General features: G+C 37.4%; 1 protein-coding gene across 4 annotated transcripts in view; it reads left to right on the top strand.

Annotated features, from left to right (window-relative positions):
- The window catches only part of LOC124595805, a 249294-nt gene that overhangs the window by 66862 nt on the left and 156530 nt on the right, over window positions 1-25902 (top strand). For all 4 annotated transcript variants that reach the window (XM_047134699.1, XM_047134700.1, XM_047134697.1 and 1 more), the window contains exons 6-9: window positions 4103-4200; window positions 4286-4451; window positions 11080-11325; window positions 25176-25354. In XM_047134699.1, coding sequence (XP_046990655.1) covers window positions 4103-4200; window positions 4286-4451; window positions 11080-11325; window positions 25176-25354 — 689 coding nt within the window. The remainder of the gene's footprint in view (window positions 1-4102; window positions 4201-4285; window positions 4452-11079; window positions 11326-25175; window positions 25355-25902) is intronic.

Raw genomic sequence — 25902 nt, 5'->3', positions numbered from 1 at the left:
ATACGCTACGTTCGTAGCTCCCTGAGCATCCGAACTACTGTCTCCTCTTTCGAAATGTGGAAATACATCTCCTGCACCAGCAGCCCAGATCAGGGATTATGATCGGATATCCAGCCCCTGAATTCCAGTTGTTTCCTCTACCACCTCTCCTCCGGGCCCACTCAAGTGCGCCTCCATGGTGCATCCCTCAGCCACAGCTTCGTATTGACCTATTACAAGGTCCAAAAGACTCAGTTCAGCCGGGGCCCCTCTGCCACGAATTTTTCTCCATCCTTGGTGCATCTTGGGGTTCAGAAGTAGTCTGTGCTGATGGCTCGATGGGTGCTGATCATGTAGGCTTTGCTTATACTCATGTGGGACATAATGAACTGTGATCCTTGCTGGATGGCTGTAGTATTTTCACTGCAGAGTTGATAGCCATCTCTCGTGTTTTTGAGCTAGGCATTACTGCACCGGTGAGTCCTTTCTCATCTGCAGTGACTCTTTGAACAGTTCACAAAATCTTGACCAATGGTACCCTCGCCTTCCCTTGATCGGGTTATCCAGGATTTTCTATCTGCCATTAAACATTGTGGATGCTCAGTGACCTTTGTCTGGACTCCAGGCCGTGTTGGAATCCCGGGGAATGAACTCACTGGTAGATTAGACAAACTGGCTACCAGGAAGCCGACTCTTGAGATTGGTATTCCGAAAACAGACCTCGGATTGGTATTGTGCCACCAAGTTTTAGGAATCTGGAGTATGGAATGGCTCACTCTGAGTTCACGAAACTACAGGTGATAAAGGAGACTACAAATCTATGGAGATCCTCCATGCAGGCCTCTCGCTGGCTGTCCTTTGCTGGCTCTTCATTGGCCATACTTGGCTGACTCATGGTTATCTCCTCCGACTCGAAGACCCATCCCACTGTCATTGTGATTCTCATTTGACGGTGGTCCACTTTTTGCAGGGCTGTCCCAACTTAGCTGCCCTGTGGTGGACTTGCTACCCCTGGAGATGATGCCTCAGCGGCTAACTTAGTTTCATGTTTTACTCATGAAAGGGAAGGGGGCTTTTACCATTCTCTTTAAGGGATGACCGCTTAACCTTATTGGTCCGTTGAGGGGTTGGCAGAACGCTCTGTTGCCACCTCTGCACAGATTGGGCGGCAGCTGTTTGAGCTTAGTGGTTCACCCCAGCCCTCACCCTGCCTGTTGTTTTACTTTTTCTGCACCGTCGTGCATGGTCTGTTCGACTTGTTCGTCGTATGTCTATCTGTGCTTCTCGTGTCTTGCCCGTGTTGCCAGGCTTTCCTAGGCAATTTCTGAGTGGGCTACCTCTGGAAAGCAGTAACAGTTGGGGATGTCCATCCCGATTGCATTCTGCTTTCGGGGCTTCTGGCTGCTCTCTGGAGAGGCACCCTGCTTGCCTTTCTTCCTATATCCCACATTTTTTTTTCATTTTTGTCCCTTATCCAACGTTTGTTGACCTTTGGTAGACCTTGGGGTTTGCTTCCCCTGGGTTTTACTTGATAGGCCATCTCTGATGTACAGTAATGTAGACCTATTTGTTTAAGGAACAAGAAACTGATGACCTAGTGGTTTGGTCTCTTTAATCATCCAACCAATCAAGAAATGGTAAAAAGGTTCATAAAAGTATCATTGATTGATTTTCTGCAAATAGTCTCATCCTCAATTTTAAAAAGAAACAACATATTCTGTTCTGCACATTTGGGGTACTACACCAAATGCAAGTGTAACACCTAGTGAAGATATAATAAACAAGGTGGGAACCTAAGAATTCTTATGTGTTCTTATTGATGAGAATTTAAATCGGAGAAAGGGCATTTTGGAACTCCTATAACAACTTAATTCAGCCACATTTGCACTTGGGATCATTGCAAATCTTGGGGAGAGAGAAATCCACACAATGACATATTTTGCATATTTTCTTTCAATACTATCATACGAAGTAATGTTCTGGGGTAACTCATCTGTATGAAAGAAAGTCTTAATTGCTCAAAAAGTACTGGAAGAATAATTTGTGGTGCTTATCCGTGATCATCTTGTGGACATCTGTTTAAGGAGCTGGGCATTCTGGCTACTCCTTGCAGTATATTTATTTCCTTGTTACGGTTGTTGTAAACAATCCACTTCTGTTCAAAAGGAAGAATGATATACGTAATTACAATAACAGAAGGAAAAAAAGACATTCATTACTCCACTTTAAGATTGTCTTTAGCACACAAAGGGGTCCACAATGCTGCAAAAAAGATTTTTTATCACTTACCCAGTGATATAAAACGTCTGAGAGACAGTGAAGTAAAATTTGGGGGAGGGGGGGGGGGGGTGGGAGGAGACTGAGAACATTTGTCCTTGACAACTCCTTCTATTCCGTAGTAGAATTTCTGTTATTGTAATGTGTAAAATGTGTGGTGGGTAGGAACATCTAACTTGCATCTTTATATCTTCTGTCTGTATTAGTAAATAAATCAATCAAAATTAAATTAATATGTGATGAATCTGTAAGGACTTTGCCACATCACGATTTATCATGCAAAATGACCCATAGAACATGAAACTACTAACTAACTTTGTACGTTAATTTAATTTTAGTAATTAAAGGTAGTCGGTTTTTTGGCATGTTTTAAAATGGATTAGTCTTTTGTTGGGTTAAATTACAACCACCCTGGTTGAAATGGAAGCAAAATCAGTAGCAAATTCTGTATTGAGTCTCAGAGGGACCCCATTAGGCCTTGGAGCCTAGTTTAATTTTAGCGATTTCAACTGTTTCTCAACACCACTGACACTAATATCACTCATATTTGAATGGTGCAAAAAGCAGTCTGGAGCAGCACATCTGTATCTTCCTTAGGAAAGGAGCATTTTAAAACAGAGTAAACTATTTTTGCTTTTGCTTTGCTACCCTCAAGTTCAGTTCCTTTGTCATCCATGAGTGTCCGTACCCTCAATTTAGTTTGTCACCAGTGAGCTTTTGGACACTGTTTTACAGCTGTTATGCAGAAGTCACTGTTTCTTAGAAGTTTTTTCATAATTACTATGTACCATGAAAGGTTCCTCCCACCATTAACTGTTCTATTAAGTACATACCTATCCTGTTTGTGGTCAACTATTCTTTCGAACTTGAGCCACAGTTTTTACATGCTTCTGCACTGAGGCAAACGTCTTTTTCTGCTTTGAGATGTGTCATGGCTGCCTCTTTATCTAACTTATTTAATGTGTAAATCTTTCTTCTTGTTGTAGCTGCCATTTGTACTTCAGTGATCATTGTTGCTACAATTGCTTCATGGTCACTAATAACAGTTCCATTATTGTCATTGCCAAGAAGTCAGATCTGTTTGCTACCATTAGGTCTAATATATTTCCATTATAAGTGGGCTGCTGTACTATCATTTCCATGTAGCTTTCTGAGAAAGCACATGGTAATGTTTCACAAGATGTCTTGTAAGGCCTACCTTGAAAAACTTAAATATTCAAAATTGATTGTTGGATAGCTAAAGGCTCCACCAATGATGACAGCATGATTAGGGAACATTTGCATTAGCAAACTGAGATTTTCCATCATGTCTGGAGATGAATCTGAGAGTCAGTAGAAAGATCCAGTTACAAGTTTATGCCCACTTGTGATACTGGGTCTTGCCCAAACAGCCTCACAAGCTGCTTCAGTTTCTGTCTCAATGGAATTTAGTTTCTTGTCTATGGACACAAATACACCACCTCCATTTCCCCTTAATCTATCCTTTCTTTATACTCTTAGATTTCCTCCCCAAACATCCTCTAACTGTCAATTTCAAATTTTGTAGCAATGTTCCCTCATTTGATTTAGTGTTAATCAATCTGAATATGTACAGCAGTGCTACAGCATACAGGAAGTTCTTGGCACAACAGTGTACCCATCTGGCCAGCTTCTGTCTGCATGGTGTGTTCCTGTGCTGTCATTGTGCTCATGTGTTTCCTTTCCGTCCCTTCTTTTGTCTTTTTTGAGTTCCACTTTTCAGTGTATTTGTACTAGTAAGCATTTTGAAATCTAATAACATGGAATTTTATGATAGAAAAAATGTTGCCATTTGGAGCTTTTATTTTTTACTGCGATTCTATTGCAGTGGACTGTGAATGGAGAATTGAGGATTGGTTTCTTCAGTAAAAGAAACATTTCTGCTGGAGAAGAAATAACATTTGACTACCAGTTTCAGCGATATGGGTAGGTAATCTTTTATTGCGTGTTCGTCTGCAGAAAAATATGTTGCGTATCTGATAGGATTAATGTAATGAGACATTATTTTTAGGAAAGAAGCTCAGAAGTGTTTGTGTGATGCTGCAAATTGCCGTGGCTGGATTGGGGAGGATCCAGAAAAAGAGAAACGTGAAAGGAAACTCAAAAAGGAAAAAGAAATCAAAAAGAAAAAAGAAGAGAAAAGGAAGGATGTTAAAGACTATATGGATGATATGGATGTAAGTACTACAGCATACCTCAAGAAAATAAGATTTGTTGGGACAGGGGAGAGTACATAAGAATAAATGAAATTTTAAACATTATTATAGGTTGAAGTCCAGCAACTGTGTGTTAACTTAATTACAGAATGTACATATAGCCACCTCGGCTGCATAAAATTGTCAAATTGACCATGGTTTCGACAGCTGTAAGGTAGTCTTCATCAGAATATATATTACATAGGATTACCTAGAAAATATAATGACATTGAAAAGTTTCGTATTGATTTGAAATCAGGCCTAGACAGTGTAAAAATGGCCAGTTCCTGTCAGACTAGAGTAACACATGATGTTTGTAATATTGTCAGCGAAAACCTAACCAATTCTTGTAATATTGTTAATTCAGATAAAAAACTAATTAGAACCATAAATACCAAGCTTGTAGAAAAAGACACTTTTGTAATGAAGGCTGATAAGGGCAATACCATTGTCATTGCTAGCAAACAAGAATATGTTGCAAAAACTCTACAGTTCTTTCAGGAAAACAATATTTCCGAGCTACATGAGGAACCCACGCCAACTTTGCAGAAAGAAGTCAGAACTGCTATTAACGATGCCAAAGCTCTTCTTAAACCTTTCTGCCTAAGTTACGAGCTCAGTTTAAAGTCCATAAAAAGACCATCTGATCCACCCTATTTCCAATAGCATGAACAGTGCTTACCACGACTTAGCCAAATTCTTGCAAGATATATTGGAAAAATCGTTTGTTTTCCATAGCAATTATTCTGTTTCCAATAGTCAAGATGTTCACTGTGATAGAGATACGAAATTAATTTCCTTTTACATTAAAAATCTTTACACAAATGTGCCGGTACTTGAAGCCTTAGACATAGTAGAAAATAATTTATGTTCTTTCAGAAAAGATTTATCTAATGAACAAATCACTGACTTCATGAATTTACTTTGTATTGAAGTAAAATACAATATTTTGAATTTAATGGAAAACTATATCAGCAATTAGATGGCCTTGCAATGGATAACCCCTTATCAGGAATCCTTGGAAATGTTTTCATTAATTCTTTAGAAGTAAAATTTTTCAGTAATTTTTCAGTGTCAGCTGTAGGCATTCTTCCATACGCCAGATACGTTGATGACATTTTGATCATATACTAAGGGCCTAATGACGGTATCGATAAACTTTTAAATATGTTCAGCGAGTTTCATGAAAATATTTCTTTCACTTGTGAACTAGAAAATGAGTTCTGGCGGCAATTGAATTTTCTAGATCTCACTCGTACGATAGTAGATGACAAAGTTAGCTTCAATATCTTCCGCAAAGAAACCAGTTCTAATCAAATTATTCCATTCATGTTGGTACAGCTGCATTTTCATAAGATGGCCTTTTTTCATTCAACTATTCATAGAGCCACCTCCACATCCCTTTCTTCTGAAAATCTCAATTCTGAAATCAGTTTGATTAAAACTGTGGCTGTCAATAATGGTTATGATCCTTCTATAGTAGATAGTATTTTTAGTAGGAAAACCAATAAGAGAGTCACTACCCTAGGCCTTTCTAATAACGAACCTAATAAAAAGAAAAAAAATTTTCTCTATACCATTTCTGGGTCAAATTTCTTACAGAATACAGCGTTTACTTCAAAATAAATATAACTACAGAGTAGGCTTCACCACTAATAATTCTTTAGAAGGTAATATCATACATAACTTGAAACAATTTCCCCTCTGCGTAATTCTGGTGTCTATAAAATTATTCGCAGCAATTGTCCTTCCTATTACATAGGCCACTTAGGCTGAGCTATTTCGACAAGATTTTAGCAATACCTTCTCAGCAAAAAAGGACTGATGTTCACAATTCAACTTTTGCTGATCGTTTGTTAATCACAGGGCATAATCCTAAAGATGTAAAAGATGTACAGATCTTGCAGTCAGAGGAAAAAGCCTTTAGGCTTAACTTCTTAGAAGAGCTAGAGATTTTTAAACACCTATCTCTGAAGGACAGTCTCTTTCTGAACGAACAGTTGCATTTACGCAATAAAACCTTTTTTCGAGGTATAGAGCCACTAATTAAAAATGGTTTGAATGGCGGTACTCTCCTCAATGTAGACTCAACATCGTTTTCCTCTCCAGTTTTACATTTTTATGTATATTTGAACTACATTTCATCTATAAAATAAGACCGTTACGGTATGTTGTAATTTTCATGCACTGATTCCTGTTGTTGCATGTAATGTTAAATTGTCTATACAATGCCTCATTTGCTCTTGTCTGTAATTTGATCACTTCTTGCTAGATGGCACAAATCTGTTTTCATGTCCAACTCAGTCTGCCTTGGCCTGTTAGTCGTCTAGTCTGACGGTAGCGGCTGTTTGATCCAGTTGTTTGGCTCTAAGCGACCTTGTGACTGCCATTGTATTTTGATAGACTATTTTATTCCAATTGACAATCATGTTATATTCATACAGTTTAATTTTTATTCTTGTGATTATTTCATTTTGACAAGAGCATTTTTGCTCTGATTTTTTTCACCTATGGTGTGATTACATGTAAGTACACTGTTTGTACAGTATATGGAAGTAATCCCATTAATTTTATTTTATTTTTGAGCCATGTCATTATATTTTCTAGGTAATCCTAAGTAATTTTTATTCTGATGAAGACCGTCTTAGAGCTGTTGAAACCATGGTCAATTTGACAATAATTTCATGCAGCCAAGGTGGCCATATGTACATTCTGTAATTAAAATAAGAATAAATATTCAGAAGTTATTTAATCAAGATTTTTAGCTGCACAAATAGTCCCATTCTAGAAAGTAAAATTCTCTGCCTGAGTAGTTTTAAATCCTGAACACGAATCTTTCTAGTGACAGCTTTTGAAAGTTTAGTAATTATTACCAGGATGACGTGATATGATTGCTACGAGGATTTTGCCAGACATCATTGAATAAATCTCTTTTATACAACATCTCAAAAAAAAAAAAATAACGTGCGATGAGGTGTTCTGGAAGCCAAGACGAGAAGAAAAGACATTATAAACGTTTGGCCCAAAACCCTTTTATTTGACAGTAAAATGCCTGTGGAAATCAGCATCAGGGCATTGATATGCATTAAAAGTAGATCTTGTGAAGAAATGTATGTCTAGTACTAGCCCAAGGAGTGTCATCAACATGGGCAGTTTAACCTTACTATTGCACCAACTTGGATGAAAATGACCCAGATAGTAGACTGGGAACTCAGTGCGATCAGCCGATAAGGATAGTGTAATTTCTTCGTAACAGTGATACGATTCATCAAAAATAAATAATGTCGTGTACGGTACTCCTCGGCTGATGGCAGTGTAAGAGCATTGCTCAGGATCCGTGAGGAATGATTTCCCTTACAGAGGCTTCCAGAGAAATTTAATGTTTTCTTATGCATCGCATCTCTTGAGTACTCCCAACCTGAAGGTACAACTATCATGTATCATTGAAGAGGTTATTATCAAAAGAAGACATGTAGTCTACATAAGAAGCAACAATCATTTTAGCACTAGCCCATTGCACTCTGTAATGTAGACATATGGCGTCTCCGTGCACTCTTACTTAAATCGCTACCACTTGGGTGGCGAGCATGCCACAGAGAATTACCTGAGTCTCTTTGAGGTAACAATGAGGCTACTGACCAACAATTAGGATACACATTAAAACAGAAAGTACACTTTTATTTAACTATATTTACATACCATAAGCATCACAATAGAAAACTTTTCACTGCGTGATATTTTTTGAAACTTTTCAGCGTAGACTGTTTCCATCATCATTTCACTTAAATTGCTGACAAATGAATTGCTGTTATTATTTAAAACATTGTCATCAAAATCGTTGTCACTCTGGATATCACTTATTTCCTCTAAAAGCTCTACAACCTCTTCCTTAGAAATATCTGTACCTGAAGAACTAGCCATGTTGTGTCTACTCACTTGTTTAATGAATACAACCTTTCTCTCAGCACAACTGCTACAGCTCGGAGTTGAGTTAATACAGGCTCCCCTAGATGGCAGTACTAGTAGAGTCAGATTTGAGGCTGAAGCCTGTGAGAGCTATGAAAAATCGTGTTGTATGAGGCTGGACATGGGAGAGGAAAACAAAATTCACAATTTCAAGTGCCACTCGCCATTGGAGTGGAAAGGGTAAATGAGTGCAGTGTAGATCTGAAAGTGTTTACATTGCCTGGGCACAGTTCCTAAGGGCAACAGTCATCACCCTGTAAACAAAATTCTTTTATTATATATTTCCAGCCTCTCATGAACGGTATTATAACTGCTTTCAGCTTCTTGCAAAGTCATGATAAAATGATCTGTTGAAAGAAAATAAAAGTAAACAAGAGAATTGTAAAATACTAAGAAATTAAATTACAAAATCACTGAGCAGTAGAGGCATTGGTTTGTCAACAGGTGCATAAAAAAGACTGAAAGCATTCCTAGCTTTTGAACGAATTCTTTTTTGATTTAGATTACACACACACACACACACACACACACACACACACACACACACACAAACACGTATAACTACACAAGCAACTGTCCACCTGAGCGATTGATTCCCACCAAACTGTGGCCATGAACAGAGTTGACCAACCATGCCAGAACACACTGTTGAGCACAAGCAGCTTGATTTCAAAAGCAACTTCACAACCCATGCTATCTGCTGCTGCAACTTAAGCAAAAACTTTTTAGCAACCGATGTTATATGTGAAAGCTTAGTCGAAGTGGCATCAAATCGAAAGACTTGCACCCGGCGAACGGTCTACCAGACGGGAGGTCCTAGTCACACGACATTTTATTTACTGTATGTATGTTTATTAATTAACACTGTTAATGTTTCCTATTTGTGTGTTTTAGGTGCTTAAGAATGATGTTATTGGCTGACTAGATCTTATGTCTATGCTCTGAATATCTGCTGTCATTGGCTTGCGAGATCATGTGTCGAGCTGTAATTGTCAAACAAAAGCAATCTCAATTTCAGTGCTTTGGAAGCTGCCATGCTCTATTTGGTTGAATTCATGTTTATACTTTTGTAATATGAAAATATGCAGTGTAAATGTTGCTGTGCATCAAAGCCCTTTCCAAAACACACTGTTTTTTGCTGGCTTTCTTTTCCTAAAGTGCCAGGAAGTTCTATGCTTTTGTATAAAACCTTCACCATTCAAATGTTTCATAAGTTTTACAGCTCTGAGGGAAATAATGTCACTTAACATGAAAAAAAAGTACTTTCACTGGGGGGGGGGGGGGGGGGGGTATAGTGTATTTTTAACCAGAAACTCTAGGAAATATTCAGAAGTTTTTCCTTCTTGTCTGCGTATACACCCAGAGAAACATTGGTTTTAAAAATCAACAGTTGTAGAACAAGCCTTACAATACTATAAGTAAATTGTAAAATAACACTCACGTTACCACTCATTCAAGACTGCCTTTGGGATTAGCATCATCAAAGGAGTCATTACAATGAGTGTGGCAGTTAACTTTATCAGTGAGAATGATAGTATGCATGGATCGTGGCTTTCTTGATTTTAAAGTGGATGTGCTGGATACAGAGTGGATGAATTTAGTCTTGTGTTACCGTTGTTACCATTGCAAAAATTGAGCTTTTAGTATGGGCTAAAAGTTTTAACACATTTGTAATGATGGAGGAGTATTTTTTCAAAAGTTTGTGGTTATAGGACATGCTGTTAGAATCCTGAGAATGGTTTATCTGCAAAACTTTGCAATTGAGACCCATTTGGTTACAAACACAGCTCTGTGTGAACAGAAGATATTAAGCTCTTCAATAAAAGTCAATACAATGTATATGTTATAAACTGGACAAAACTGACTTACAAATTCTAGTAAACAGCATTGTGTATTACTATTATAGTACAGAGTGATGGTGGATATTAAGTTGACAATTGAAGCATATCTTTCAAAAATCTCTCTAATGAAAGAAACACAAGGTTTGAAAGACATTACTTGCATATTGAACTGATTTTTACCTAACTTAGAATGGGAAAAAATACTTCTACTGCATCATGGAGGCTAATATGAAGACTATTCTATTTGTTTTTAATAGAATTGTCTTCAACTTTCCCAGAGCATACTAAGCTACTTACTGTGTTTATGTAGCCTAAAGTGTAATTATGTAAAAGTGCAAGAATTTGTTCCACAACCAGTTTTCCTTCAGATCATTCAAACTTTGTAATTTTTGTTGTGTAATTTTTCTGCCCGTAAAGTATGATACAATGTAATGAAATGTAACATTTTCAGAACATTTTTTCCTCTTTTACTTATTTTGTTTGTGTAAATGGAAAAATTGAAGTATTCTTTTGTATTTTGAGTTACAATAGACTGTGAAAATTGTACAGCTTTTTAGCTGAAAAATATTATTCTTTATGTAAATGCATGCGGGACACCTTGGAACCTACAAATTGTGAATGATCATCAGAGTTTCATGTTGATGGTAACTGTGGAACAAGACAACAACTTACTTTTAAAACAACTGTAATTTTAGTGTATATCAAGGCCTATGATTTAAAATACCATGACCAAACCACGAATATTTTTTGATATGTTGTTTGTTAAAAATGCTTGTAATAATGTGAATTATATGATTTTACAGCTGGAAGAAGAGATAGAAAAACTGAGTGTTTCCGGTCTAAAGAACAGAGCTCACACCTTAACAATGTGTCGCCTGATGGTGCGCGCTGAAGACTGCGACTCACGTATTCAGTTGTTAAAGCTTATACAAGAAGGAGAACCAGCGTGTCGAAGACTATTCCTTGATTACCATGGTCTTCGGCTCATGTGGAGCTGGATGGTAGATGCCACAAGCAATAATGAAAGTGAAATGGATTTGAAAATGGAAGTTAGTATATTATCAATTCTAACATAATTTGTATGCAGCAGTAGAATGATACTTTTAAGCTACTTTTAAATATTACTTGCGGGGAATAAGTTGCCATTAAATAGAATGGAGAGGTCAGTTACATGTCTTGGTCTGCTGTTGTCATACTGAATAGTGTCCATGGTGCTGTTTGATGAGCGAAAGTATTAAGGTATTAGGCAAATAGATAGCAGTCCATTTTAGGTAAATGGACAATAAATGTATTGTGCTGAATAGTGAAGATTGTTTCAAGTTAACTTACTTTCTCATTATGACTTGTTTAATTTTAAGAAAGAGTTGAGGCACTCATAATCTTGTTGTACGTATTTAGTTGGTCATAGTTCTTGTGATCACTCTTCTCGGGCACCAAACTTCTTGAAAATGATGGAAATATTAGCTATTTTCAGTAGTATTATCTGGTTACATTCCTGTTAAAACTTTTCTGCCTTCTATGCTAGGAAAATCGTAAAGTTCACAATCTACACCTTCGTTGAGGCTTGTGTACCAACCTCTGGCCATAAAAACAAATCAAACAACAATCAATATCATCTCCACTTCAACAGCTGTGACCTCCTCCCTTCTTTTTACTCAAGGCATCTGTATTAAATGAGTGCCCTTCAAGACAAAATACCTCCATCCTTTTTCACCTACATCATTAAACTTCTAATGCTATGACGTTTCTTGTTAACCATACCTAACTTTAGATTCCTACCTTTGCATCCGATACACCTGCAAAGTCTGCTGCGTGTATCTACCTATGATTGTCTGCTTCAGCTCCACCACTGGAAAAAGGAATGATATTACAAGCAGAACCACATGCAAGATACTTATTTTATTTACCAGCTGACATTTCCTTACTATTCAGCATTCTACATAGACATTACTACCGCCGTCTGGACACAGTTGAATAGTCTACCTCGGGGAAGTTCAGTATCCAGTTGCTGAGCTAGACTCGAGAGACCTTAGTGTCTGCAGTACAACATAAACCCTATATAAATCTTCTCACAGTGCACCAGTGTCCATGAAATGAATCTTTATTAAGAAAAGGAAAGTTGCCACTCACCATGTAGCAGAGATCCTGAGACGCAGATGGGCACAACAGAAAGACTCCCACAATTAAAGCTTTTGGCCATGGGATCTTTGTCAACAATAGACAAAACACACACACACACACACACACACACACACACACACACACACACACACACACTCGACTGTGGTCTCAGGTAACTGAAACCACACTGTGAGCAGCAGCACCAGTGCATGATTGGAGTGGTGACTGGGTGGTGGGCACTTAATTGTCTGCCATCCCCAACATACTATCCCTCGCCCTCCGTGCCCCAGCCTCCTCCTACCCCCACCCAGTCGCCACTCCCGTCATGCACTGGTGCTTTTGCTCACAGTGTGGTTTCAGTTGCCTGAGACTGCAGTTTGTGTGTGTGTGTGTGTGTGTGTGTGTGTGTCGTCTATTGTTGACGAAGGCCGTATGGCCAAAAGCTTTGAGAGAATGTTTTTGTTGTACCTTTCTGCGGCTCAGCATCTCCGCTGTAAGGTGAGTGGCAACTTTGCTTTTCATAATATTGTTACATTCCATCCTGGATTTTGTATTGAATCTTTGTTATTGACTAAGAAACATGCATGTTTCGAGAACCCATTGCTTGAATGACAGTAAAGCATTAGTTTGATAGAATGTACTTTGAATCAGAGCATTCGGAATAGTCATTTTGTGCCACCGCTTTCCTCTACAAATGACCTGGAATAATCTACACTTATATTCAGTGGTAATTCATTTAGTTTTACAAAACCTTTTCATCACACTTTAAGTTGTATTCATTGTTGTGTCCTCAGACCACAATATGAAGGCTTCATAATGTGTCTCATTGAGATGATTTGTCACTGAGAGACAGAGCCTTATGTAATGTGTTTGCATAATGCACAGTTTTAAAGAAGAGAGATAAATTACTTGGAATGCTCTGTTAACATGTACGTTAGAAGTGGAACAAGGCCACAAGCACATCTACTATTGGCTTCTTCTCGTAAATTCTTCTGAATAATCTAGAGAGAGATACTGGTGCATAATAGTCTTCAGTTAATGTTACACCTTCGTGGTCATTCTGTGCCGAGGTCATCTCATCCACCATCTCACGTTTTGGTTGAAAGCTGTGTTATTTCTTCTCCCTAAGAAAAATAACCATAACAAATTTTAGAATTTTATCTGTCTCCATTTCTGTTTTATGGCAATTAAAAGTTTTGAAGTTTTGTTTTTAAATTGTGATGACACAAATTGATATTTGGTAACATCTTGAAGCTAGAGTTACATTTTTCTAAAATTTATCATCCAAACTCTGAGAAAATTGTTCGTTATATATCCTGTACCAGATAAAAAGAGTATGCTTATAATTTTGTATTTCATTTTGTGAAAAACATGGTTCGCCATCACAGACAGTATTACAAGAAGTTAAAGAGATAATTCCTAATTTTTTCCAAAATAATTCTCATTACAGGACTGTTACTTACGAAAATAAAATTAAGGGATCAAAATATCCACGGGTGTGCTGCCGGTCTATAGTGTCCAACGGGCACAATATTTTGGCGATCATACATATCGCCATCATCAGGTGAACTGACGGACTGAGCTCCTGTGAACGTGCCGGCGTGGAGATCCGTACGCTATGGCTGCTCGAGCAAACGTATAGTTGTGACGACCACGACGGACAGAGCCATCACACCGACGTCATCTCAGACGCCGTTGCAATCTGTTCCACCACGCGGCCGTGGCGCGGGGCGCGGACGGCGGAGGGAGCGCGCCGCGGGCGGAGGGTATTTAAATCGGCCGCCGCCGCGACCGAACCCAGTTCCCTCTGAGCAGCCATAGCGTACGGATCTCCATGCCAGCATGTTCACAGGAGCTCAGTCCGTCAGTTCACCTGATGATGGCGACATGTATGATCGCCAAAATATTGTGCCCGTTGGACACTATAGACCGGCAGCACACCTGTGAATATTTTGACTATCAAATACGCTGGGAGAAACTCAAGAATCACAAAATTAATGGAATTTTTTCTCCTTATTGTATTTTCCCTGCTATATTGGAAATGTTAAATCTTTTTTTATACAGTTACATAAAAATATTATTGTTTAGATGTTTTTGAAAATATTTTTTGTCATTTTTTTGTTGTTTTCAGTGTCATTATTATTTTTGTTAAATAATATTTTATTTGTGAAACATAAGAATTGGGTACAGGCATCATTCACATCTGAGGAAGTGGCCTGTTTTGACTGACATGACACAAGAATTAACTAACTTCTGCAGAATCAATCAATGGAGAATCCAGGATGCAGAGCTACCTGTACAGCAACACTTAACTGTGCTTTTTTTTTTTTTTTTTTTTTTTAACGATAGTTTTTTGGATTGAATAATGAATTATGTGTTATATTTACAGAGTTTACTTTTGAATGTGTCTGTATATCTACAGTGTCATTTATTTCACAATTGTCTGATGTGAAATTCTAAGTATTATAGAAGTTTTATGTTAATATATCTAAAAAGTATACTGATGAAAAAATTATTTATATTTAAACCAGAATACTGATGAAAAACAAATGTCTTTTTAGATCTGTACACAGCAGAGATGAAATTATTTATGTGGGAAGATTGTTTGAACTTACAATGGAATGGTCCAGTAACACGTGTCAAAACCTACCCTGAAATTTTTTGCACACGAAGAAGACAGTTAAAGAAATGCACTGACAAAGGTTTAGCTGCTAAGAGGCACTGCAAGTATTTTGTAAAAAATGTTGAAGTTACACATTTTTGCTGCACAAAGAACTGCTTATAAAAGCTGTTTGAACAGCACTGCCCACCTAGTGCTCAGCTAAGTGAATCACTCACACAGTGCTGCATAGTGGAATTATCCTGAGTTCACAGACACCAATTTTAAACATATATAAAGCCTGGTTTACAATGGAACAAATGGAAACGGACACCTGCGAATGAGCATTTGCAGAAAATTCACTACCATTTGCTTGTAAATGGATAGAATCGTTTATACTAGAGGGAACGGAAGAGAACACGAGGTAGCAAATACTGCCTATGAACACTGTGTTATTAGTTTTTAAACTCTATCTTGTTAGAGCCACAATGTGAAACTTTGCTATTCAGTGAGTATTATTTTGCATGGCGAACGCACTGTTCTTGACGGAGTATGCAAAATGGCACAGGGAAGGGAGAATTTTAAGGCTCTCATTTTGTATGGAAGTGTGACATGCGTGGAGATCGTGCACTTTACATGGAATTGCATCTGCATCTCTCCTTTTCTTGTAAGTTGGCTGTATGTATGAATGTTGTACATTTGACTATCAGAGAAACAATTCTTTGTCTATTTCCTGTAGTTGTCACAAAAATGCGAAGTGTCTACTGAACAACAAAAACAAACATTTTTCTTGTACCAGGCACACCTGCCAAAAGAAAAATTGATGCAGTCAGGCACTTCGCAGTAACCACTAATTTTATTTAGACAGAGCTGGGATGGATTCAGAAATGGTTCCAGCTGTTGTTCTGCATATTGTGCTGCATGCCATGCATACTTGATCAAATTCGTAAAGTGTGGCAAAGAAAATGACTGGAGCTTAAGAATACTGTTTCGCTGTTGTCTGACAATTTCCTGAAAAATGCTTTCCACTTTCGAAAAAATCCTTTATCGAGAGGTTGAATCGCACTAGTAGTTGCAGGCAAAATCCAAATTACATCTACAAATTTTTCGTCATCTGCTGCAAAAACAGAGGCGTTTTTTGAGTCCAGACCATGAGTGGAACAAAAGCAATGAATTAGTTTCTGCAGCTGGTAGGAATACGTTTCAAACAAAATGTTGAAACTTATTCTTTTCCATTTTTCCAGATTTTGATATGTCGATTAAAAGATTTTTGCAACTAAATAGTACATTTTTATTTTTGGTTCTAATTTGCCTTGTGGCTCTTGAAGACAGATATACATCTGCAGAAACAGTAAACCACTCATACTTATCACTGGCATAATAAAGTGTGGTGTGCACACAGTTCTTTCACAAAGCCTGACTGATCAGTGTTGTAAGCAGCAGTTGCAGGGATAACAGCAAGTTTCGTCTTTACATCAGCTATGAATTTCTCTATGGCATTGTCTGTCACTGGCAGCTGCTCTACACATTTACGTGACATAAACTTAGTAATTTTGTGACTTCGTATTCTTTACGATTTCTGGAACCTGCGTAGCAGGTCAACAAAGCCTGGAAATTAGCAATGTTCATGTGAGATGCAATTTGGAGGGCCCTGTACTGCCGACCTCAGCTGTGTTTGTATCTAGTTGCGCCTGCGCAGTTGTCAAAGTGCCAGTAGGGGATATACATTTCTACTGTTGCCTGGCACGCTACAAATTTGACAATTTTCAGCCTTCTTCTTCTTCTTCTTCTCTCTCTCTCTCTCTCTCTCTCTCTCTCTCTCTCTTTAATTCTTGCAGTGTCTCTTTGCAGCTAAAACTTTGACAGTGAATTTCTTTCATTGTGTTCTTCCTGTGTGGAAAAAAAAGGGGGGGGGTTAGGTTTTCACATGTCTTATAGAACCATTCCCTTGTTAGAGTTTGTAAGAAGATATATTAGAATTTTCCATAATGAGAGAGAAGTCCAGTGATAAGTACACAGACTGCATCTCGCCTAACAAGCTGTATTCAAAAGAGAACTACATAAAATTTAAGTAATTTATATGAAGAAGGAATCAGTTGGAATTACAAACAGGAAAAGAGGGTGGTGATGTTGGGATAATTTGTCTTCATCTTAAAAGTTTATTAATAAATAGGAATTTCTACAAAAAGTTGTAATCCCTACCAAAAAAATGTTGTAATCTGTACAAAAACATAAGTGTAGTCACTGTACGTAAAAGCCAAGTCGTAAATCTAAAACCAGCAGAAATGTTAGATGTATCTTGTCATAAAACATTGTATGATAGCAATGATGTTAGTGATACTGATAAATACGTTGAGCAAACTGACAAAGCAGACATGACAGAATTACGAAAAGAAGTAGTATTAAAGACTTCAAATGTTACTTTCGCAGACATAGAGTGCTTACCTGTGAAATGACGTATATATAATGCCTGGGTATGCAAAAGTTAAAACTTCAAAAATTGAGAAAAGTGTAAAAAAGAAAATGGAAAATTGTTTTAGACATTGAAGTTTCAGAAAAGAAACTACGTTGGAAAAGATGGTAGATGAAAAGCTGCTGATATGGGCTTTGTTGTTGATAACATATAGAATTGTTAACATCAAGCTACACACATCAAACAAATTCAGTTGCTAGCTATCCCCCATGTCATGATCTGCTTTCAGAACCAAACCACAGAAGAGAGAAAAAACTGAAATGTAACATAATTGACTCAGTAATAAATTTTTACTAAAATGATGGACATACATGAAAAATGTGGTAAGCACAAGGAAAAAACAGTTGTCAGAAATTTATTGATTTTAGTCCATGTATGCAAAATTTATTCAAATTTTAACAACGAATATCCAGGAACCAAAATAGGTTTTTAAAATTTGCTCATTTTACATGAAATGATGTGTTTTAGCAGGTGATTATGGTACCCACTCAGACGTGTTCATCATTCATCAGCACATAATTTTACTAATGAACTTAGCATCATTTGAAGAAAATTACAAATATTTTGTAAAAATGCTAGTATGTGAAAACCTGCCATCTGCATGCATGTCATGGCATTGCAATGAATACTCTTATTAAGAATCACTGTTATGTTTCCCGGAAGAAAATTTTGAAAACTGCAGTGAAGGTGAATGATTTTCATCAGTAGATTTCAGCTGACTGAACAGATGATCCCATGTGCTGTAAATGTTGTTGACTTTATTGAGGATGTTTCATAAATGTTGCTGGCTTTATCGAGGGTCTTTCATCTAAATGGAAAAAAACTTGTTGCGCATCCTTATTTTGCCAAGCTGATTTAAGATTCATTCTAGAAACATTCCACCATGTTGTGGCTAAGCCATGTCTCCTCAGTGTCCCTTCTTCCTGGAGTGAAGGTCCCGCAAGCTGTGCTGGAGAACCTTTGTGAAGTTTGGAAGGTAGGAGATAACATACTGGCGGAAATAAAGCTGTGAGGGCAGATTGTGGATCGTACTTGAATTGCTCAGTTGGTAGAGTATTTGTCCACAAAAGGCAAAGGTCCCAGGTTTGAGTACCATCCCAGTGCACAGATTTTATTTTCCAGGAAGTCTGAAATCGTCACACGCTCTGCTGCAGAGTGAAATTTCATTCTACTCTCAGTCTTGTTTAAGTACCTGTCGACACCTCAATGTATTAACTATTTGATGAGTTGTTATCTATACTTATTATTTGTTTACAGTTTATGGACATAATTGCTTTGGACTTTTTACAAGTTTGTGTGCATTCATTTTTTTAAGACAAACATTGTGAATAAAATGAGAATTTTCTAAGACATTACATTATATTATTAACAAAGAAACTTTAACTTATAGTTGCTGAAATCAACATGCTCCAAAGCAAGGCTCTTTTCTTTCAGGTCCCTTTTGTTGAATCATGTTTAACTTTGTAATTTACCTGTTACTGAAAAGATTTCTTATTGTGGCTTACAACTCAATGATTTTCTTGTTGATTTCAGGAAATTTTGAATGTAGCAGAACTGTTAAGATTTCACCCTTTCTGTTACAGAGGGAAATATTCGATAATGCAGAAAAACAAACAATAATTCTTAGTTTTGATGTTGTAGCAAACCACTCAGGTGATTAAGGAGAAACCACTCTTTGAAATTGCAGTTATTTAATCTTACTTAGTTTTGCAGCAGTGTGTTATTTTCTTGCAATACTTCCCGCATAGCTGTAGAGTATTGTCCATTTGAATATTGTGATAGGTATTTTAATACATTGTCAGTGACTCCTTTGTCAAGTCACACTGAATTGCTTAGATCATAATCTAGAATCAGGTCATCTTCACTTTTTATAACATTGGATGATCTGTCAGTTACATTGATTTACAGTGAATTTTAATGACAATTTTGAAATCATTGCTCAGTTTATTCTGAAGGTGTTAATGTAGTTTTCAGAAATAGAATGTTGATTTCTGTACTCCAGTCAAAACACCAAAAGGGAAAGATATTTTCCTCATATTACCAGCCAATATTAGCTGACAAATCCAGTTTTTCACCTTGCAAGGAGATTAGGGTGATTGTAAAATACATATGGACCATAAATTCTTGAAAATAAATTTTTGAGGTTATTCACTCTGTCAGAATTAGGCTGAGCAGCATTTTTCACATGTCTGAGGAGCACAGATAATTAATTTATTGATGCAAAGAACCCTTTCTGGTCGAGGAGGAGGCTGGTTTTCTTCCCTACTTGCCCATCCAAACAAATTACAAAGGGCATCTTTCCTGAACTTTGAGTTTTACAGCATACAATGTTAAGAGTGTACTTTCTGACTCAATTATACCTTGCCATTTGTTCTGTGTCAAGAGTTATGGCATGTAGCAAAGCTGCCTTACACAGTAAGCGATTTAAAGACTACACAAGATTGTATAAAATAAAACGATTTGGTACCAGACTACACCACAGGCTATGAGGTACAAATGAACAAGAAAGTGTAGAACACTATCGACGGAAGGGTTGTTTGTAGTAATACTGGTGCAACTGTCTATTAATGGCTCAAGATGCGAGGTTAGGTGACAGATACTCATATAGAAAGCCAGACTACATATTTTGATGAGCTCACTAGTCCTCCTCAAAACTTTCAGGAGTAACCCTGCTAAAAAGAAAATAGAGGGAAGAGATATACAAAAATTGGAAAGGATGAAAGAAAAACATGTTCAGTGCAAAGAAAGAAAGAAAAAGAGAGGTAGAAAGATTAGAAGGTGAGGAAAAATGATTAATTTTAAAAGGTGTTTCAGGTACTGGACCTGTGGGGTGTAAGAGACAAAATTAATAAAGAAATGTAGGACAAATAATAGGAGAGAATTTTAATAAAGCTAGAATGTACGATGTGATCCAAACCAGGAGCAAAATGCGAGAGGGAAATTACCAGCATGTGGTCTGGGTGATGTAACTGTACATGCTGTCTGCCTTTATTCATTTGTTCATATGAAAACTTCTTAACTGTTCCGCAAATTTAAAGGGCTGGATGTTATTTTTATGTTGATTGATATACAGTGTTGCCTAGGTCTCCACAAGTGCTCACATGAATATCATTGTATGAAGCTAAGTTTTACCAGTAATATTTACTACACTACTGGCCATTAAAATTGCTACAACACGAAGATGACGTGCTACAGACGTGAAATTTAACCGACAGGAAGAAGATGCTGTGATATGCAAATGATTAGCTTTTCAGAGCATTCACACAAGGTTGGCGCCTGTGGCGACACCTACAACATGCTGACATGAGGAAAGTTTCCAACCGATTTCTCATACACAAACAGCAGTTGACCGGCGTTTCCTGGTGAGGTGAAACGTTGTTGTGATGTCTCGTGTAAGGAGGAGAAATGCGTACCATAACGTTTCCGACTTTTATAAAGGTCAGATTGTAGGCTATCGCGATTGTGGTTTATCGTATCATGACATTGCTGCTCGCGTTGGTCGAGATCCATTGACTGTTAGCAGAATATGGGATCTGCGGGTTCAGGAGGGTAATACGGAACGCCATGCTGGATCCCAACGGCCTCGTATCACTAGCAGTCGAGATGACAGGCATCTTATCCGCATTGCTGTAATGGATCATGCAGCCATGTCTTGATCCCTGACTCAACAGATGGGGATGTTTGCAAGACAACAACTATCTCCACAAACAGTTCAACGACGTTTGCAGCAGCATGGACTATCAGCTCGGAGACCACGGCTGCGGTTACCCTTGACGCTGCATCACAGACAGGAGCGCCTGCGATGGTGTACTCAACGACAAACCTGGGTGCACGAATGGCAAAACGTCATTTTTTCGGATGAATCCAGGTTCTGTTTACAGCATCATGATGGTCGCAGCCAGGTTTGGCGACATCGCGGTGAATGCACATTGGAAGTGTGTATTCATCATCGCCATACTGGCGTATCACCCAGCGTGATGGTATGGGGTGCCGTTGGTTACGTGTCTCGGTCACCTCTTGTTTGCATTGATGGCACTTTGAACAGTGGACTTTACATTTCAGATGTATTACGACCCGTGGCTCCACCCTTCATTCGATCCCTGCGAAACCCTACATTTCAGCAGGATAATGCACGACCACATGTTGCAGGTCCTGTTCGACTGCTTCCCTGGCCAGCACATTCTCCAGATCTCTCACCAATTGAAAACGTCTGGTCAATAGTGGCCGAGCAACTGGCTCATCACAATACACCAGCCACTACTCTTGATGAACTGTGGTATCGTGTTGAAGCTGCATGGGCAGCTGTACCTGTACACGCCATCCAAGCTCTGTTTGACTCAATGCCCAGGCGTATCAAGGCCGTTATTACGGCCAGAGGTGGTTGTTCTGAGAACTGATTTCTCAGGATCTATGCACCCAAATTGCATGAAAATGTAATCACATGTCAGTTCTAGTATAATATATTTGTCCAATGAGTACCCGTTTATCATCTGCAATTCTTCTTGGTGTAGCAATTTTAATGGCCAATAGTGTAAATATGTAGGGAGTTTTCTAGCACACAGTTCAGATGATGTAACTGCACAGGCTGGCTGTCTGTAATCATTTTCGTATGAAAACTTCTTAACCAATGTTCAGATTTGGAGGTGTGGAAGATATTTGTATATTGTTTGCTACGTAATGTTGCATGGGTTCCGCACTTGCTCATGTGAATAGTCCTACACTTGTACATAGTTAAATTTGACCTGTGATGTTTCCTAAATATGTAGGAAATTTTACAATAGGGTTGAAGACAGACATTTCACAAGGATGTTGCTCTGTGGGAAGCAAAATATCATGGCTTTATATTGGCTGAGAAGTTAGGGATTCTCTGGCAAGACACCATAGGAATACATGAAGAATACTCTATAGAATATGTTTGCTAATACTGGCTACAAAGTTCAATGATTTTTTTCATATTTTAGTGATAGTGCCAATTGTGTGTGTATTTTTGCCTGCTGCATGTAAAAGTTACCATGAAATTCTCAAATTGCTTTGCTTTTTGAAGATATAATTGTAGTTATTAACTAATTATTGGCAAAAATTATTCTACAGTGTATATCCTGCTGTAATGTGTGCAACAAAAATTGTCCAACGTACTGTTTCCAGCACTCTGGTAACATTTATTGAGAGTTCAGATCTGTTGGTGCTACTTTGGCAAGATTTGTAGGATTGATGTTATAATGCTAATGGAGGAAATTAATTTTCAGACATTTTACATTCCATTCTTTGATAAGTTTTCAGCATAGTCTCCAAAAGTTATTATCTATTGCCAAGGAAAGTTTCCAGCCTTGACTAGAAAGAAGCCAATGCTTCTTTTTCTTAACTCTACAAACTTTTTTAAAATTGTGCATGTTTCACCAGATTTCATATATATGAGGGCACAGAAATGTGCGGTACTAGATTTTTATTTCACTGAGTCAGGGGATGTCTGAAAAAGATACATAAATTATTGTCTTCAAAAATATTTCGCGTAAACACATACGTAATTTATAGCAGTGGTAGGCATGTTTTGAATGGCCCTGTTAATGAACCTAATAAATGATTTCTGACACCTAGCACAGATTGTTGTCTCAAAGACCATAGCCACTTGTAATAATGCTACGACTTCATCTAGCTAATGGTCACACAAAGGAAGCGACAGTACTTCGGATAACCTTGTTGGAGACTTAAGTAACACAGCAGCAGCTTTCAAATGAAAATTTATGCAATGAAACAGTTGTTGTAAATTTTGATGTGATGTGTCATCTTAATTTGTGCAGCATTGTACAACCTCTATTTGTCATCACTGTATGCTGTATTTAGAGTCTTCATTAAATATCATCTGCACACAAATTGAAAACACACTCACTCGCAGCAAAGTTTGTCTTTTTTTTTTTTTTGAAGAAAGTCTCCAGTGCTGTTTGTTATGAAACTTGCATGTGGATACTTTCACATCATTATAAGAAGACACCAATGTTGAAGGTGTGAGCCTAGATCAGTAGTTATGTCATTTAGTTCATGTTTGGTGACTATACAGCTCTGTTGAATGTTCACTGGACACACAGGTGTCTTGTGATTTGGTTTATACAGTTTCTTTACATCATCACATTGGAATCAAGGGTGTCTGAGAAGATAGGAAGAACAAGGACAGTTATTTTTTCATTATGGGTACAGGTTGACAGTAGATGGAACACCAGTATTCTCAGCAGTCCATTTCCTCTCATTTCCATAAGCAGGGCAGTAGAATCCTGTAGAATAAACAGTCATTTGTATAGTTAATTTGTTTCCTCCACATTACAGGGGTGTCAGATCCCCTATTGTCCTTGCTTTTCCATTGTACTAGTTATGTAGTTTAGTTGCACGTTGAGAGCAGCATTTTTGTGATGCGCACAGTTTGTGATGTGCACAGTTTGTGCCAGTATCCTAACTTACAATTAAAAGGAGATATATTTTCATGATAGTGAATCCAGAAACCTCTTTTGTGGCTTAGTATTTGTAGCAAAAGCTATTCAGGTCATTAACTCATTCACCTGACATCTTGTTTGCCAAGATCCCGAAAAGCGATCACAATGTAACATTTGAACAGTCATTTTATATACGTGTATTGCATTAACAGCAAGTAGTATAAATTATGAAGAAACATTAGACAAACTTTGCTAGAGTGCAAAATAACATGTCACCGCAATAACAATTACTCTCAAACTGAGATAATGGTATTTGTGACATTGCTGCATGAAGGGCTTACCATGTAGCCACATTTTATACCTGATGGATGTATTCATTTCGTGAGGGAACAATGAAACTATGGTATCATGTCTCTCAAGAACACAATCCAGCCAAGTAAGATGAAGGCCATTTTTGGATTAAACAATAATGAAAAACTTGAGAAATGTTGTTTTTGAAGAAAATTCCTTTTGGGTTTTGACTAGTGAATTCCAAGACTACAGTTACATCATTGAACAGATCAAGAGGCACTAATTCACAATGATTTGCTTTTTACAATTAAGAGCCAGATGTTGGGTTTTTGTTTTATTATTTTTCTTGAGGTCACAGTAAACTGTTGAGTTTGTCAAGAACTATATATCTAAAGTGCTCTTTAGAAACCGTTGTAGTAATAATGAAAGGGAAGGTGCAGAACCCAGTTACTGCATGTCTTCAGACTGATTTTTACAAGTCCCTTATTGCTTTGTAAATGCTTTTACAAAATTTAAAAATCTCTTTGTAGCAACATGTGAGCTTTTTTGAGAAATATTTTCAGTTTGATGACCACCAATTAATGTATTTTTAAGTTTAAATGAATGGCCCAACATCAGAACGATTTCTGTTTGCTTGTTACAAACTAGTGATAATGTAATTTTTTTGATTTCCAAAAATGTGCATAATATTAATTCAGCTGGAATATTTTAGATTCCAGTACACACCTGCTGACATAATATGTAGAACTTTTCTGTATGGTGCATAACAAGTTTTTTACTTCCATCAACCATTCTAGGTTTATATACCATTTACCATATACAAATATTTTAAGCTTAAATAGACGTAAATGAAATAAACCTTTGTTACGTCGATTTGAGTGTGTGTCTGCAGTAATAGATTTCGGGGTGATGAGGATATTAATTTATTTGCATGATCCTTGTCAGTTTATTTGCAGAAATATGTAATATTTTGCCATTGCTTTTTCTCCTCAGATACTTCAAACACTAGTGAAGCTGCCAATTCCAAATAAAACAGTGTTGCAGGACAGTAAAGTCTTGTTCATGGTTCAGAAATGGTTGGAATGTGTGCGACAGTCAGGAAGTGTTAACGATACATCAAATGAAAGTGAAATGGAAGACAGTGTAACATTTGCTGTTACAAAAAAGGAGAGGTAAATATTGTGAGAACTCACATGCTTCAGTTTGTGTACATATTCATAGAGTAATGTTTTATTACGAAATTTACAGTTTTTAATATTTGTGTGTAACTGGATGTGGATACCTGCTTGATGCTTCTTTTCTTGTGTCTAACTCAAATTTTGTGATATAACTGTTAATAAATTATTACAGATCCTTTGGGTATAATGTTTGTGCCATTTCCTAATGGGTTATGTAACTATATAACTAATGGTTGTATAGTAATATTAGTTATTCTCTATTAACAGGCTTGTGAAATAATAGACTGGAGATACAGATAGATACTGTTTTGAATGGTAAATTGTAAGATGCACTCTTCAGTCAAGCTTATGCTTTTATTTAGTTCTTGTTCTATGTAATTCTCAAGATTTGAGAAATTGCTAACCCTTGTGTTGCCTTATCAGTTATGGTAATGTAAACAAATCTGCCAGTGGTTATGTTGCTACAGTTAAGCATTTGGGTAAAATTTATGGTGTAAATTCAGCTGAAAAGGTGTGCATATGCGTTCATGCCCCCCCCCCCC

Source organism: Schistocerca americana, chromosome 2 (genome assembly GCF_021461395.2).
Source record: "Schistocerca americana isolate TAMUIC-IGC-003095 chromosome 2, iqSchAmer2.1, whole genome shotgun sequence".
Classification (NCBI taxonomy): Eukaryota; Metazoa; Arthropoda; class Insecta; order Orthoptera; family Acrididae; genus Schistocerca; species Schistocerca americana.
This window is presented reverse-complemented; position numbering and strand designations above follow the sequence as displayed.